Source organism: Babylonia areolata, chromosome 34, assembly GCF_041734735.1.
Source record: "Babylonia areolata isolate BAREFJ2019XMU chromosome 34, ASM4173473v1, whole genome shotgun sequence".
In the NCBI taxonomy this organism is placed as follows: domain Eukaryota; kingdom Metazoa; phylum Mollusca; class Gastropoda; order Neogastropoda; family Buccinidae; genus Babylonia; species Babylonia areolata.
In genome coordinates, this window is record NC_134909.1 from 19,533,705 (window position 1) to 19,548,035 (window position 14,331).

Here is a 14,331-nt window from a genome sequence, read left to right on the forward strand (position 1 = left end):
GTTACAACGGAGTAACAGGATTGTTAGGTGTGTGTTAGTGCTTTAACTGAGGGGAGAGTTGTTAAACCTGAGTAACAGGATTGTCAGGTGTGTGTTAGTGCTTTAACTGAGGGGAGAGTTGTTAAACCTGAGTAACAGGATTGTTAGGTGTGTGTTAGTGCTTTAACTTGAGGGGAGAGTTGTTAAACCTGAGTAACAGGATTGTTAGGTGTGTGTTAGTGCTTTAACTGAGGGGAGAGTTGTTAAACCTGAGTAACAGGATTGTTAGGTGTGTGTTATTGCTTTAACTGAGGGGAGAGTTGTTAAACCTGAGTAACAGGATTGTTAGGTGTGTGTTAGTGCTTTAACTGAGGGGAGAGTTGTTAAACCTGAGTAACAGGATTGTTAGGTGTGTGTTAGTGCTTTAACTGAGGGGAGAGTTGTTACACCTGAGTAACAGGATTGTCAGGTGTGTGTTAGTGCTTTAACTGAGGGGAGAGTTGTTACACCTGAGTAACAGGATTGTCAGGTGTGTGTTAGTGCTTTAACTGAGGGGAGAGTTGTTAAACCTGAGTAACAGGATTGTTAGGTGTGTGTTAGTGCTTTAACTGAGGGGAGAGTTGTTAAACCTGAGTAACAGGATTGTCAGGTGTGTGTTAGTGCTTGAAGGGGACAGTTTGTTGTCACCTGTGGTAACAGTAATGTTAGGTGTGTTAGTGCTTGATGTAGAGAGTTTGTTACACCTGTGATGATGGATTTACTAGGTGTGTTAGTGTTTGAGGGGGAGAGTTTTGTTAACACCTGTGGTGACAGGATGGTCAGGTGTGTTACAGGATCATTAGGTATGTTACAGGATTGTAGGTGTCTTAGTGTTTGAAGGGGAGAGTTTGTGACAACTGAGTAACGGGATCACTCGGTGTCTGGATAGAATTTGTTACACCTGTGGTGATGGGATCGTCAGGTGCTTTTGTGTTCCACAAAAGACCAGCGTCCAGACCACCACTGGGTGGGGTGCATAGCCACTAGGTCACCGCTTCACTTGTTCTTGGTGATCGTATTTAGACGGAGAGAATAGCAGAACACAAAAGGAAAGAAGTACCACAGGGTATCAGTGGACACAGATTCTATCTGGGCCAGTGGTTCACTCCGTCGTTATCATGTTTGTCCTACCTGCTGCTCTGTCCTACCTGCTGCTCTGGTAAATGTGGCGCAAACATGTGCACCGTTTCCCCCCCACCCCAACCCCCCCCACCCCCCACCCCCCCCCCCCCACACACACACACACCCTCAGCTCCTGACACTAAGGGGAAAGAAGTGGGTTTCGCCTGTCTTGACACACCGACCTGTCTCTGAAGGCGTATCTTGATCTGCCTCACTCTGTTTCGCTCTCTGTCTCTCTCTCTCTCTCTCTCTCTCTGTCTCTCTCTCTCTGTCTCTCTCTCTCTCTCTCTCTGTCTCTCTCCCTCTCTCACTCACTCCCTCTTCCTCTTTCCCTCCCACTCTCTCTCTCCCTCCCTCCATCCCTCTTTCTCTCCCTCCCTATCCCACCTTCCCCCCCTCTCTCTCTTTTCCTCTCCCACCTTCCCTCTCTCTCTCTCTCTCCCTCCCACTCTCTCTCTCCCTCCCTCCATCCCTCTTTCTCTCCCTCTTGTCTCCCACCTTCCCTCCCTCTCTCTCTCTCTCTCCCTCCCACTCTCTCTCTCCCTCCCTCCATCCCTCTTTCTCTCCCTCTCTCTCCCACCTTCCCTCCCCCTCTCTCTCTCTCCCTCCCACTCTCTCTCTCCCTCCCTCCATCCCTCTTTCTCTCCCTCTCTCTCCCACCTTCCCTCCCCCTCTCTCTCTCTCCCTCCCACTCTCTCTCTCCCTCCCTCCATCCCTCTTTCTCTCCCTCCCTCTCCCACCTTCCCTCCCTAAATCTCTGTCCCTCTCCCACCTTCCCTCCCTCTCTCTCTCTTCCTCTCTCTCTCCCCCTACCTCTGTCCCTCTCTTCCTCTCTCTCCCTCTCTCTCTCCCCCTCCCTCTGTCCCTCTCTTCCTCTCTCTCTTTCCCTTCCTCCCCCTCCTCTCTCTCTGTTCCCTCCTCCTCTCCCTCCCTCCCCCCTTTCTCTCTCCACCCCACTCCTCTCCCTCTCTCTCTCTCTCTCCTCCCCCTCTCTTTCTCTCTCTATCTCCCCACCCCTCATCCACTTGTTAGGAGGAACTGATAGTGATATTTTTTATGGTATCTGTTCATGAGTAAGAGTGTGTGCTTGCTGCGTGTTCTTTGGTTCAGTGTGCATAAAACTGCTTCTCAGACCATGGTCAGTGGCTTGGTGTCTTGGATTGTAATGTATTCTATTCTGTTCTGTTCTGTTCTATTTCTCTCTGTGAAATTTGGGCTGCACTCCCCTGCTACAATGAGAGCACAATCCTTTTTTTTTTTTTTTTTTTTTTTTTTTTTCTGTCTGTAAGTGTAGTTTTCCTATAGATCTATCAAAGTGGGTTTTTTGGGTTGTTTTTTTTTCCCACAGATTTTGCTAGGGATCAACTCAACCCGTTTGTTGTTGGGTTTTTTTTTAGCAAAATGTGTATGATCACATGACTCTCCACCACCCCACCCCATCCCACCATTTTGGTCATGGGTAGAAAAGGCCTGATCAGTAAAGCAGATTTTAGAGTAACCCCATAATCCTGCCCTCCTCCCCCCCCCCCCCCAACACACACACACCCTCCTCTCCCACCCACCCACCTTCACCTTGGGCTATTACCATCCTCTCTCTTTGCTGCTCTCTCTCTCTCTCTGTCTTTCTTTGCCGGCTAATTGCTTCATATAAACAGAATTGGCACTGTAAAATGGAAAGCACTGAGAAATATAGATGGTTTTATAGTTTTAAAAGTACATTTTAAACAGAAAAATATGTCACAGTCGTGACAAACAAGTGGCACCGAACAAGTCTCGCCAGATTTAGAACGAGAACGATTGGTTTGAATGCTTATGAAAAGTGGTTTCAGACTGAGCCCTCATTACTCTCCCCTTGTCCGATGTGCGGTCATTTAAGGGAGGATGAATTACATTTTTTGTTTAGTTGTAAAGCTTATGACGATATTCGAGAAAAATGTGTTGTATTTAAATCAAATTTAGCAAAGAATGAAGATATTTTTGGAGTGCTTAATCTAAATCAGGAAACTTCACTACAGTCACTTGCAAAATATATTGCCGAAGCGAATAACATGCGACGGAAAAAAAAAAAAACAATAATAAAATAGTATCAGGTGTTGCTCATTGTGAAAAGTGAAATCTGTGTTGTCATTCTCATATGGAAAATATTTATGTTACACATTTATATATGTTTTTGTTTTTATTTCTCACTACATGCCATTACTTTGAATGGATGGTCGAACTGCACTTTGTTGCACAGATTGATTGATTTCGTTTTGGCTTTGGTTTTCATCAATATTATTACTATTGATGCATGTTGTTATTTGTATTATGAACCCCCATGTCATTAGGGCTGTAAAGCTATTGACATTAAAGTGTTCAGTGTTCTCTTTCTTTGCCCCTCCCTCTCTGTCTTTCTCTTTCTTTACCCATCTCTTTCTCTGCACCCCCCGCACCACCTCCACCCCCACCAACAATCCAACCCCTCTCTCTTTTTGTCTCTCTCTCTCTCTCTCTCTCTCTTCTCTCTCCCCCCCTCTCTCTCCGTCTTTCTCCCACCATCTCTCTCTCTTTCTCTTTTTCTGTCCCTCCTCTTCTCTCTCTTCATCTTTCTCTCCCCATCTCTCTCTCTCTCTCTTCTCTCTCCCCCCCTCTCTCTCCGTCTTTCTCCCACCATCTCTCTCTCTTTCTCTTTTTCTGTCCCTCCTCTTCTCTCTCCCCATCTCTCTCTCTCTCTCTCTCTCTCTCTCTCTCTCTCTTCTCTCTCCCCCCCTCTCTCTCCGTCTTTCTCCCACCATCTCTCTCTCTCTCTCTCTCTCTCTCTCTCTCTCTCTCTCTCTCTCTCTCTCTCTCTCTCTCTCTCTCTCTCTCTCCCCCCCCCCCCTATCTCCATCTTTCTTCTCCCCTCTCTCCCTCTCCCTCTCTCTCTCTCTTCCTCCCTCCTATTCTCTCCCCCCCCCTCCATCTTTCTACCCCCTCCCTATCTCTCTCTCCCTCTCCATCTTTCTCCCCCATCTCTCTCTCTTCCTCCCTCTTCTCTCTCCTGCCCCCTCTCTCTCTCCATCTTTCTAACCCCCTCTCTCCCTCTCTCACTCTCTCTCTCTCTGTGCCCCTCTCTCTCTCCCTGGTCGCTACATACTCACTGTCACCACAGTGGCTGTGTATGATTCGTTCAATACTGCTCTGTTCTGCTGCCCTGAGTCATGAAGACTTTTTTTTTCTTCTTCTTCTTTTTTTTAACGTGTCTTTTCTATTCTGGGAACAACACGCCAGTGAAAGTAGCTCTCCACATTGATAACCTATATACCATAGTTTTTTGGTGCATGCAGTGCTTCAGGGTTTTAAGACAGGGTCCTTGCTTTAAAAAAAAACAAAAAAAAAAAACCCTGAGGTAAAAGCAGCAGCAGCATGTGAAATGTCACAAGGCGGCAGAGAAAGAAGAAGGCAGGCAGGGACATGGAAGGGTGTCCAATCAATATCTTCGTTCACCACCACGATGACAGTCATGTAAACTAAAGGGAGACTTGTGACATCCCCCCCCCCCCACCCCACCCCACCCCATCCCCCCTCCTCGCCACCAGCCCCACCCCATGGCAGTCACTTGTGTGAAATGACTTATCACGGAAACTTTTGTTGTTGTTGTTGTTGTTTGTGGGTTTTTTTGTAAAATGATGTTGATGATAATGATAATAAGTACGATAATAATTATGTAATAATAATAATGATGATAGTCATAATGATAGTCATAGTGATAATGATAATAAGTATAATAATAATAATGATAGTCATAATGATGATGATAATAATGATGATGATGATAGTCATAATGATCATCATGATAATAATGATGATGATGATGATATAATAATAATAATGATGATGATAGTCAAAATAATAATGATACTGATAATAACAATAATGATGATAGTCATGATAATGATGATAATAATAATGGTAATGTGTTTTTTGTGTAGGGATGATGATACAATAGATCTTTATTAATCCCTTTCAAAATGATGATGTTGGTGTTGGTGAAGATGTTAACTGAAAGGGGAGTTATTTTTTTAATTGTATTTTTCTGGATATTACGAATCGGGGGAGGGGAGTGGGGGGGGGGGGAGATAAAGAACTGTGACTTTGAGATGTGTGCGCGTGTGTGTGTTGAAAGGGAGTTCATTTTTTGAATGGAGTATTTCTCTGGAGAAAAAAGAAAAGAAAAATAAGCTGTGACTATGAGAAATGAGAGGTGTGTGTGTGTGTGTGTGTGTGTGTGTGTGTGTGTGTGTGTGTGTTGCAGGGATTGTTATTGTCTTGAATGGAGTATTTCTCTGGAGATTGGGAAAAACAACAACCTTATTTTAAAACCAATCTGTGACTTTAACAAGTTTAAGAGTTGAGGTGTGTGTGATGACGTGTGTGTGTGTGTGATGCGTTGTGTTGCAGTGAGTGTTATTGTTTTGAATGGTGTATGTCTCTGGAATTAAAAGAAAAAAAAAACTGTGACTTTCAGAGTCAAGGTGTGTATGAAATCATGTGTGTGTGTTGCAGGGAGTGTTATTGTCTTGAATGGAGTATTTCTCTGGAGATTGAAAAAACAAAACAAAAAACACCAACCTTTTTTTTTTAAACCAAGCTGTGACCAGTCGAGGTGTGTGTGATGATACATGTGTACTGTGATGTGTGTGATGACACGTGTGTACTGTGATGTGTGTGATGATACATGTGTACTGTGATGTGTGTGATGACACGTGTGTACTGTGATGTGTGTGGTGACACGTGTACTGTGATGTGTGTGGTGACACGTGTACTGTGATGTGTGTGGTGACATGTGTGTACTGTGATGTGTGTGATGACACATGTGTACTGTGATGTGTGTGGTGACACATGTGCTGTGATGTGTGTGATGACACATGTGTACTGTGATGTGTGTGATGATACATGTGTACTGTGATGTGTGTGGTGACACATGTGTACTGTGATGTGTATGGTGACACGTGTGTGATGTGTGTGGTGACACATGTGTACTGTGATGTGTATGGTGACACGTGTGTACTGTGATGTGTGTGGTGACACATGTGTACTGTGATGTGTATGGTGACACGTGTGTACTGTGATATGTGTGGTGACACGTGTACTGTGGTGTGTGTGGTGACGTGTGTACTGTGGTGTGTGTGGTGACGCGTGTACTGTGATGTGTGTGGTGACATGTGTACTGTGGTGTGTGTGGTGACACGTGTACTGTGGTGTGTGTGGTGACATGTGTACTGTGGTGTGTGTGTACTGTGATGTGTGTGATGACACATGTGTACTGTGATGTGTGTGGTGACGTGTACTGTGATGTGTGTGGTGACACGTGTGTACTGTGATGTGTGTGATGACACACGTGCACTGTGATGTGTGTGATGACGCATGTGTGATGTGTCGCAGGGAGTGCTACCAGTCGCAGGTGGAGATCCAGCGCGGCGCCATCATGAAGGCGCTGATCGAGGAGAAGAAGCGGCAGCGCACCATCTCCAACGGCTCCCTGGACAACTGCATCATCACCCGCGACAACCGCCTCATCAAGGTGGACCCCGCCCTGCTGGACCCGAAACGGCGCAACTCCTTCATCGCCCGCTTCAAGCGCTCGCTGGGCTTCAGCTCCCAGAGCCTCAACAAGAGCAAGAGCAGCCTCAACGCCATCCCCAGCATCGTCATCGACGCCGTCAACGAGGCCCAGAAGGAGAGCAACGGCTCCAAGTTGTCTCCCATCTACCGGCCCAGCTCCAGTTCTCCCCCCTCCAGCTCGCTCGGGCGGAAGGACCTGCCCACTAAAAGCGAGGCGTCAGACGACAGCGGGGTGTGCTCGGACGGGCAAAAGCCCCCGTCGGAGTCTGTGTCCCTGAACGAGATCCTGTCGCGGCTGGCGGCGGAGGGGAGGGTAGCCGGGGTGGAGGCAGGGAGCAATGCCTCGCTGAACGGGTCCGCAGTGGGTGGGATGGACGCCAGCATCATCAGTGTGCAGGTGGGTAGGGGGTGGCGGTTGGGGGAGTCTGCAGGGGTTGGGGTTGGGGGGTGGTGGTGGTTGTGTGTTTATATGTGTGAGTGTTTGTGTGGGTGTGAGTGTTGTGTGTGAGGGCATGCCTGAGTGTTTGTGGGTGTGTGTCTCTGTGTACGCGAGTGCGTATGTATGTGTGTGTGTGTATGTGTTTGGTTGTGTGTGTGTGTGCGTGTGTGTGCTTCTTTTATTTATTTATTTATATTTAGAGTGGGCTTTTACGTGTATGACCGTATTTACCCCGTCATGTAGGCAGCCATACTCCATTTTTGGGGGTATGCATGCTGGGTATGTTCTTGTTTCCATAACCCACCGAACGCTGACATGGATTACGGGATCTTTAACGTGCGTATTTGATCTTCTGCTTGCATATACACACGAAAGGGGTTCAGGCACTAGCAGGTCTGCACATATGTTGACCTGGGAGATCCTAAAAATCTCCACCCTTTACCCACCAGGCGCCGTCACCGTGATTCGAACCCAGGACCCTCAGATTGACAGTCCAACGCTTTAACCACTCGGCTGTTGCGCCCGTCGGAGTCTGTGTCCCTGAACGAGATCTGTTCATCTAGGATGATGATACTAGACTGAATGTGTGTGTGTGCGTTTGTGTATATGTGTGTGTGAAGGCGCGCCCATGTGTTTGTATGTATGTGTGTGTGTGTGGCTCTGTGTATGTGAGTGTGCATGTATGTGTGTGTATGTGTTTGTGTGTGTGTGTGTGTGTTTGTGTATATGTGTGAGGGCATGCCCACATGTTTGTGTGTGTCTTTGTGTGTACGTGAGTGCGCTCGTATGTGTGTGTGTGTGTATGTGTGCGTTTGTGTATATGTGTGAGGACATGCCCACATGTTTGTGTGTGTCTTTGTCTGTGTGTAGGTGAGTGTGCTTGTATGCGCGTGTGTGTGTGTGTGTGTGTGTGTGTGTTCTATACTGTGTATTACTTTTGAATACTGTTGAACAGCTTTGTTGTAATCCTTTACAAACTATGTTTTAATGATAGTATGGTACTTGTACTTGTTTCTATTATTGTGCTTAACCCTTTCATCACCAGAGGTGCAGAGCTAGCTCACTGTACAAACCAGCTGAGCAGCAGTACACTTCTGTCTAAACCAGCTGTGCAGGGGAGGGAAAACTGTGTCACCACCAACCCACTTTAAACTGCCACAACTTCGCTTCTGCTCATTCAGTCTTCTTTATTCATAGCTCATGTTAAAGGGCAAAGAATGCAAATTATAAGCATTTTATTTGTATGAACACATTGACTGACGTTTGAAATCAGTTGACGAAAATCTGCTCAATAAATTAGGAAATATTCGACAACATGCATCAACTTGCAACTCAAACGTAGAATCGATGTTACAGAAACACACGGTAAACATTTTGAACTTGTGTGGTTTCACGAAAAGAAGGAGGAGCAAGGTTGGTAACTCTAGTGTACAAGTCTCCGGTTGGCACCTGAGGCATTGGGCATGTAAGTTGCTGAACAGCGTCTGAAGCGTTCAACTAGGAAGTCACCAATCGACATCTGAACCATCAAAAGGGTTATTTCATGTGTATGATTGTGATCGTTGTTTTTAAGCTTTTTTTGTCTTCAGCGTCTTTTCATTTTTTTTTGTTTTTTGAATGACTGTGAGACTTATTCATTGCTTGTGTTAATCCTTTAACATGCGAGATTCACATCAGTTTGGCATTTAAACATTTTTATTTCATGTGTGTAATCACATTGACTGACTGTTTCTCACGCATTGTTTGTGTAGCATACACCATTTGTGAATTTCTCTTGTTGAGATGATAAAGTGTTCTGTAATGTTTGTTTGTGTAGCACACACATAAAAATTCCTCTTTTTGAGACACTAAGGTATTCTGCAGTTCAGTTCTGTTCTACGTTTATGTAGCAGCTACATGTGAATTTCTCTTGTTGAGGTAGCAAAGTATTGTGTAGCATACATCACATGTAAAGATTTTATGAGTTATTATGTTTTTCTTCTTCTCTTTTTAATTCAGAATTACAGAATGAACAGAACACCAACACCATCATCACATGTATTGTCTGTATTCTTTATATAGCATACACCACATGTGAATTTCTCTTGTTGAGACGACAAAGTAGTCTTTATTCTTTGTGTAGTATACATCAATGTTAAATTTGTCATGTCGAGATAATAAATTATTCTGTATTCTTTATGTAACATACATAACATGTGAAGTTTCTCTTGCTGAGATTAATAATTAAAGTACTTTGTATTCTTTGTATAGCATTCTTTACATGTGTATTTCTCTTGTTGAGATAACACGTTATTCTGTATTGTTGTTGTTTTTCTTTTCGTTTGTTTTGTTTTGTTTTGTTTTTCAAAGTAACAGAGTGACCATAACATCATCACGTGTGTTGTCGGTATTCTTTATGAAGCATACACCACATGTGAAATTTCTCTTGAGACAACGAATCATTTAACATTCTTTCTGCATAGCATACATCACACGTAAAAAAAATTTCCCTCTCATTGACGCCGTCGCACTCTCTATGCTCCCTGCAGGTGCTGCAGCACTACAACAACGCCGCAGCAGCAGCAGACAGCAGCACCGCCGCGGGAAGCTGGCGCCGGCGCAGCACACGGTCAGAGAGCGGCAGCTACACCAACCCGGTCATCAGCTCGTCCTCGCTGTCCTCGGTGCCCTGCTCCTACCTGAGCATCCCCCAGCAGCTGAGCCAGTGCTCGCTGGAGACGATAGCAGCGGCGGCGGAGGTGGAGGAGAAGGAGCGTAGCCGGGGCACGGTGATGAGGATGGTGTTCGTGCTCCGCGACATGATCGACGTCAACCTGCTCAAGTCGCCCATGTTCTCCCTGCTGGTGGTGGCCAGCGTCCTCACCTTGCTCGGTGAGTCACCGGGGGGGGGGGGGGGGGGGGGGGGAGGTGTGGGGGAGAGGGCGCTGGGGGGGCGGGGGGTAGGGGGGGGGGGGTATCAGGGGGGTCGTGGTTGTAGTGTCCAGATGTTTTATATCAAGTCTATTTGTATAAGTAGACATTGCGATAAAAATTGATTATTGGTAACCCTTTTATATTATATCAGTCTATTTGTATAAACAGACATGATAATGAAATTGATTATTGGTATTGGTAACCCTTTTATATTATCAGTCTATTTGTATACACAGACATTATGATAAGATTGATTATGGGTAACCCTTTTGTATTATTTATATCAGTCTATTTGTATAAACAGACATTGCGATAAAATTGATTATTGGTAACCCTTTTATTTTATCAGTCTATTTGTATAAACAGACATAACGATGAAATTGATTATTGGTAACCCTTTTATTTTATCAGTCTATTTGTATAAACAGACATAACGATGAAATTGATTATTGGTAACCCTTTTATTTTATCAGTCTATTTGTATAAACATGCATTACGATAAGATTGATGATTGGTGACCCTTTTATATCAGTCTGTTTGTGTAAACAGACATTATGATGAAATTGATTATTGGTAACCTTTTTATATCAGTCTGTTTGTGTAAACAGACATTATGATGAAATTGATTATTGGTAACCTTTTTATTTCAGTCTGTTTGTGTAAACAGACATTATAATAAAATTGATTATTGGTAACCTTTTTATATCAGTCTGTTTGTGTAAACAGACATTATGATCAAATTGATTATTGGTAACCCAGGGCAATTGAAGAACCCGTATATAGTTGACGTAACAGAATGGATGACATTGAAGTAAACAGATTGCAGCTCAACATTGAGTCTGTTAATTCTATTTGCATGACATAACAGTGACTGCACAATCAAGGTCATAGGGGTCATTGTATTGTATAGTTGTTATTTTGTTGCATTACTCTTTTTTTTTCTTTCTTTTTTTTCTTTTTTTGTCACAGATTTCTCTGTGTGAAATTCAGGCTGCTTTCCCCACACAAGGGAGAGCATGTGGCTACACCGAGAGTGCCACCCTTTTTGACTCACTTGTGTAAAAAAAAAAGTGAGTCTATGTTTTAACCCGGTGTTCGGTTATCTGTGTGTGTGTCCGTGTGTCTGTGGTAAACTTTAACATTGACATTTTCTCTGCAAATACTTTGTCAGTTGACACCAAATTTGGCATAAAAATAGGAAAAATTCAGTTCTTTCCAGTCATCTTGTTTAAAACAATATTGCACCTCTGGGATGGGCACAAAAATTTTTTTTAAACAGAAGCCTAATTATATGCAAACTGCATTTACTGTTATATTTATATTTTTTGTATTCTCTAAACTTGGCACTTTGACCTCTTATTCTGACCCAACAACAAGAGGAGTCATTATTATCATTTTTTGTTCAAACAGGAACTTCTTTTTTTAAGCATGGAATTTTTATTTATTTTGCAAACGTTTTGGTGCAGATAGTAAAAAAGGGAAATTACTCTGTAATTAATGCTAGGGGACTTAATGTATCACAAGTGAGTCTTGAAGGCCTTGCCTCTCTTGTTTACTTTTCTGTTTTTTCCTGCCTGCAGTTTTTTTGTTTTCCTATCTAAGTGGATTTTTCTGCGTAATTTTGCCAGGGAGAAGCCTTTTGTAGCCGTGGGTTATTTTACATGCGCTAAGTGCATGCTGCACACTGGACCTCGGTTTATCATCTGATCCGAATGACTAGCATCCAGACCACCACTGAAGGTCTAGTGGAGGGGTAGAAGATACTGGCAACTGTGCCAGGATTTGAACCAGTACGCTCAGATTCTATCGCTTCCTACGCGGACGCGTTACCTCTGGACCAAATCAAATCATGGTGCTTAGAGCCTTGCCAATCAATAAGGCTATCTCAAGGCTATCACCACGATTGCCTTCACTCCACTTAAAAAAAATAACATATATATATATATATATATATATGTCACAACATGTCATTACAGTCTTCGGCGTGGTGATCATGATGCCAACGTAGTTTGATTTATGTTGTTGTGGCTTTCCGTGTGAAAACATGCTCTGTCGTGCTGTATGGTGAGAGAATTGATGTTGAAAACAATAGTTTGATTTATATAGTGTCTTTCCATGTAAAAACATGTTCTGTTGCGCTGTACAATGACAAAATCAATGTTTAAAACATGTGCACATACGCATTCATACAGACACATACCATTTTACGTGCATGACCATTTTGCTTATTTACCCTGCCATGTCAGCAGCCATGCTCCAGTTTCCAGTGGGTGCATGCTGGGTATGTTCTTGTTTCCGTAACCCACTGAACGCTGACATGGGTATCAGGATCCTTAACATGCGTATTTGATCTTCTGCATGTGAATATGCACAAAGGGACTCACTGGCAGGTCTGCACATAATTATGTTGACCTGGGAGTTAAAAAAAAAAAAAAAAAAAAAAATCTGCACCCTTTACCCACTAGGCGCCGTTACCGAGATTCGAACCTGGGACCCTCAGATTGAAAGTCCAACACTTTAACTCTTTCCATACAAACGGCGAAAGAGACGACGTAAACAGCATTTCATCCCAATTACCATCATCAAAATATTGCAAGTGGAACGCTCTTATACTGAAGAAGTGAATGTTGACAAAGAATACCACAGTTCTGACGACGGAAGCTAAAGGTTGGGTCATTCAGACACCCACTGGACATCCGAGGGGTCTGTGTAGAGGAGAAGAGAGGACTGGCTGTACTGAGTGAGTTAACCGCTCAGCTATTGTGGCCGAGCTGTGGCTGTGTAAGGCGTCTGGAATACAGGCAGTTCCTACAGTACAGCATACAGGCTGCAGCAATAAGAGATCAGCTGTCTGTCTGTCTCAGCATTGCCGGTTTTCTTTTTGTGATGATGATGTTTGCTGTTGTGTTTCAGCGTTGCTGAATCGTCCCGTGCCGTCTCCGTTTAAGTTATCTTTCCCTGTCAGTTGTTGTTTTTGCCTTGCCTTTTAACTTAAATTTATCATCAGTGATTTTTGTTGTTGTTGTTGTTGTTTTTTAAGACTTGAAATATCTAAAAACTCTAGATGCAACCATTACTCTTACTCACAACTTTTTGCATGTGCAGTGTTTTTCATGCTTTTTTTTTTTTGTGCTTTTTTTTTTTATCCCTCTTTGGTCATTTGCTAGTGGTTGTTGTGAAAATTTCAAACAAAAACTCTGGATACTTTCATGATCTCACTAGATGATAGCACAAGAAGGGATGAAGTTTTATATTTTGTTCCCAACTAACTTGTTATGTTACTGATCTGTTTGGAAAATTTCAATTCATAATTTCTAAGGTTTTCTTTTTGGTGATTTATTTTTTTCTTCTTTTTTTTTTCTACTAACCCATACAAATGGGCTGCCTGTGGGGAAAGTCAGGGGAGCAAAGTGGCAGCAGTACCAGGTCTCCCAGGTCAACATATGTGCAGACCTGCTAGTGCCTGAACCCCCTTCGTGTGTACACGCACGCAGAAGATCAAATACGCATGTTAAAGATCCTGAAATCGATGTCAGCGTTCAGTGGGTTGTGGAAACAAGAACATACCCAGCTTGCAAACCCCCTAAATCGAAGTATGGCTGCATACATGGCGGGGGGGAAAAAAACCAATAGGGTCATACACGTAAAATGTTGCATGTGTTAATGTGTGCGTACCTGAAATCTGATTGAATGGCACAGGAAACGAATGATGGGTGCCCAGTGGCAGATGTCAGTCAGCTCTACCCAGGTAGGCAGCCTGCTGTGCAAATGACCCTGAGTTTGTAAAGCTCTTAGTGTTTGGTCTCCAGCTCAGGATAAGCGCTGGAGTGATGGCCTAGAGGTAACGCGTCCGCCTAGGAAGCGAGAGAATCTGAGCGCGCTGGTTCGAATCACGGCTCAGTCGTCGATATTTTCTCTGCCTCCACTAGACCTTGAGTGCTGGTCTGGATGCTAGTCATCCGGATGGGACGATAAACCGAGGTCCCTTGTGCAGCATGCACTTAGCGCACGTAAAAGAACCCACAGCAACAAAATGGTCGTTCCTGGCAAAATTCTGTAGAAAAAATCCACTTCGATAGGAAAAACACATAAAACTGCATGCAGGAAAAAAATGCAAAAAAAATGGGTGGCGCTGTAGTATAGCGATGCGCTCTCCCTGGTGAGAGCAGCCCGAATTTCACACAGAGAAATCTGTTGTGATAAAAAAAGAAATACAAATACAAATATCCGTAAGTATCCAGATGTATATTATCAGG

The 14,331-nt window shown here is 43.8% G+C and overlaps 1 protein-coding gene across 1 annotated transcript in view; it reads left to right on the forward strand.

Moving 5' to 3' along the window:
• Positions 1-14,331, forward strand: part of LOC143277578 (monocarboxylate transporter 5-like) — a 60,841-nt gene that overhangs the window by 33,565 nt on the left and 12,945 nt on the right. The window contains exons 6-7 of the mRNA XM_076582457.1: positions 6,544-7,120; positions 9,691-10,033. Coding sequence (XP_076438572.1) covers positions 6,544-7,120; positions 9,691-10,033 — 920 coding nt within the window. The remainder of the gene's footprint in view (positions 1-6,543; positions 7,121-9,690; positions 10,034-14,331) is intronic.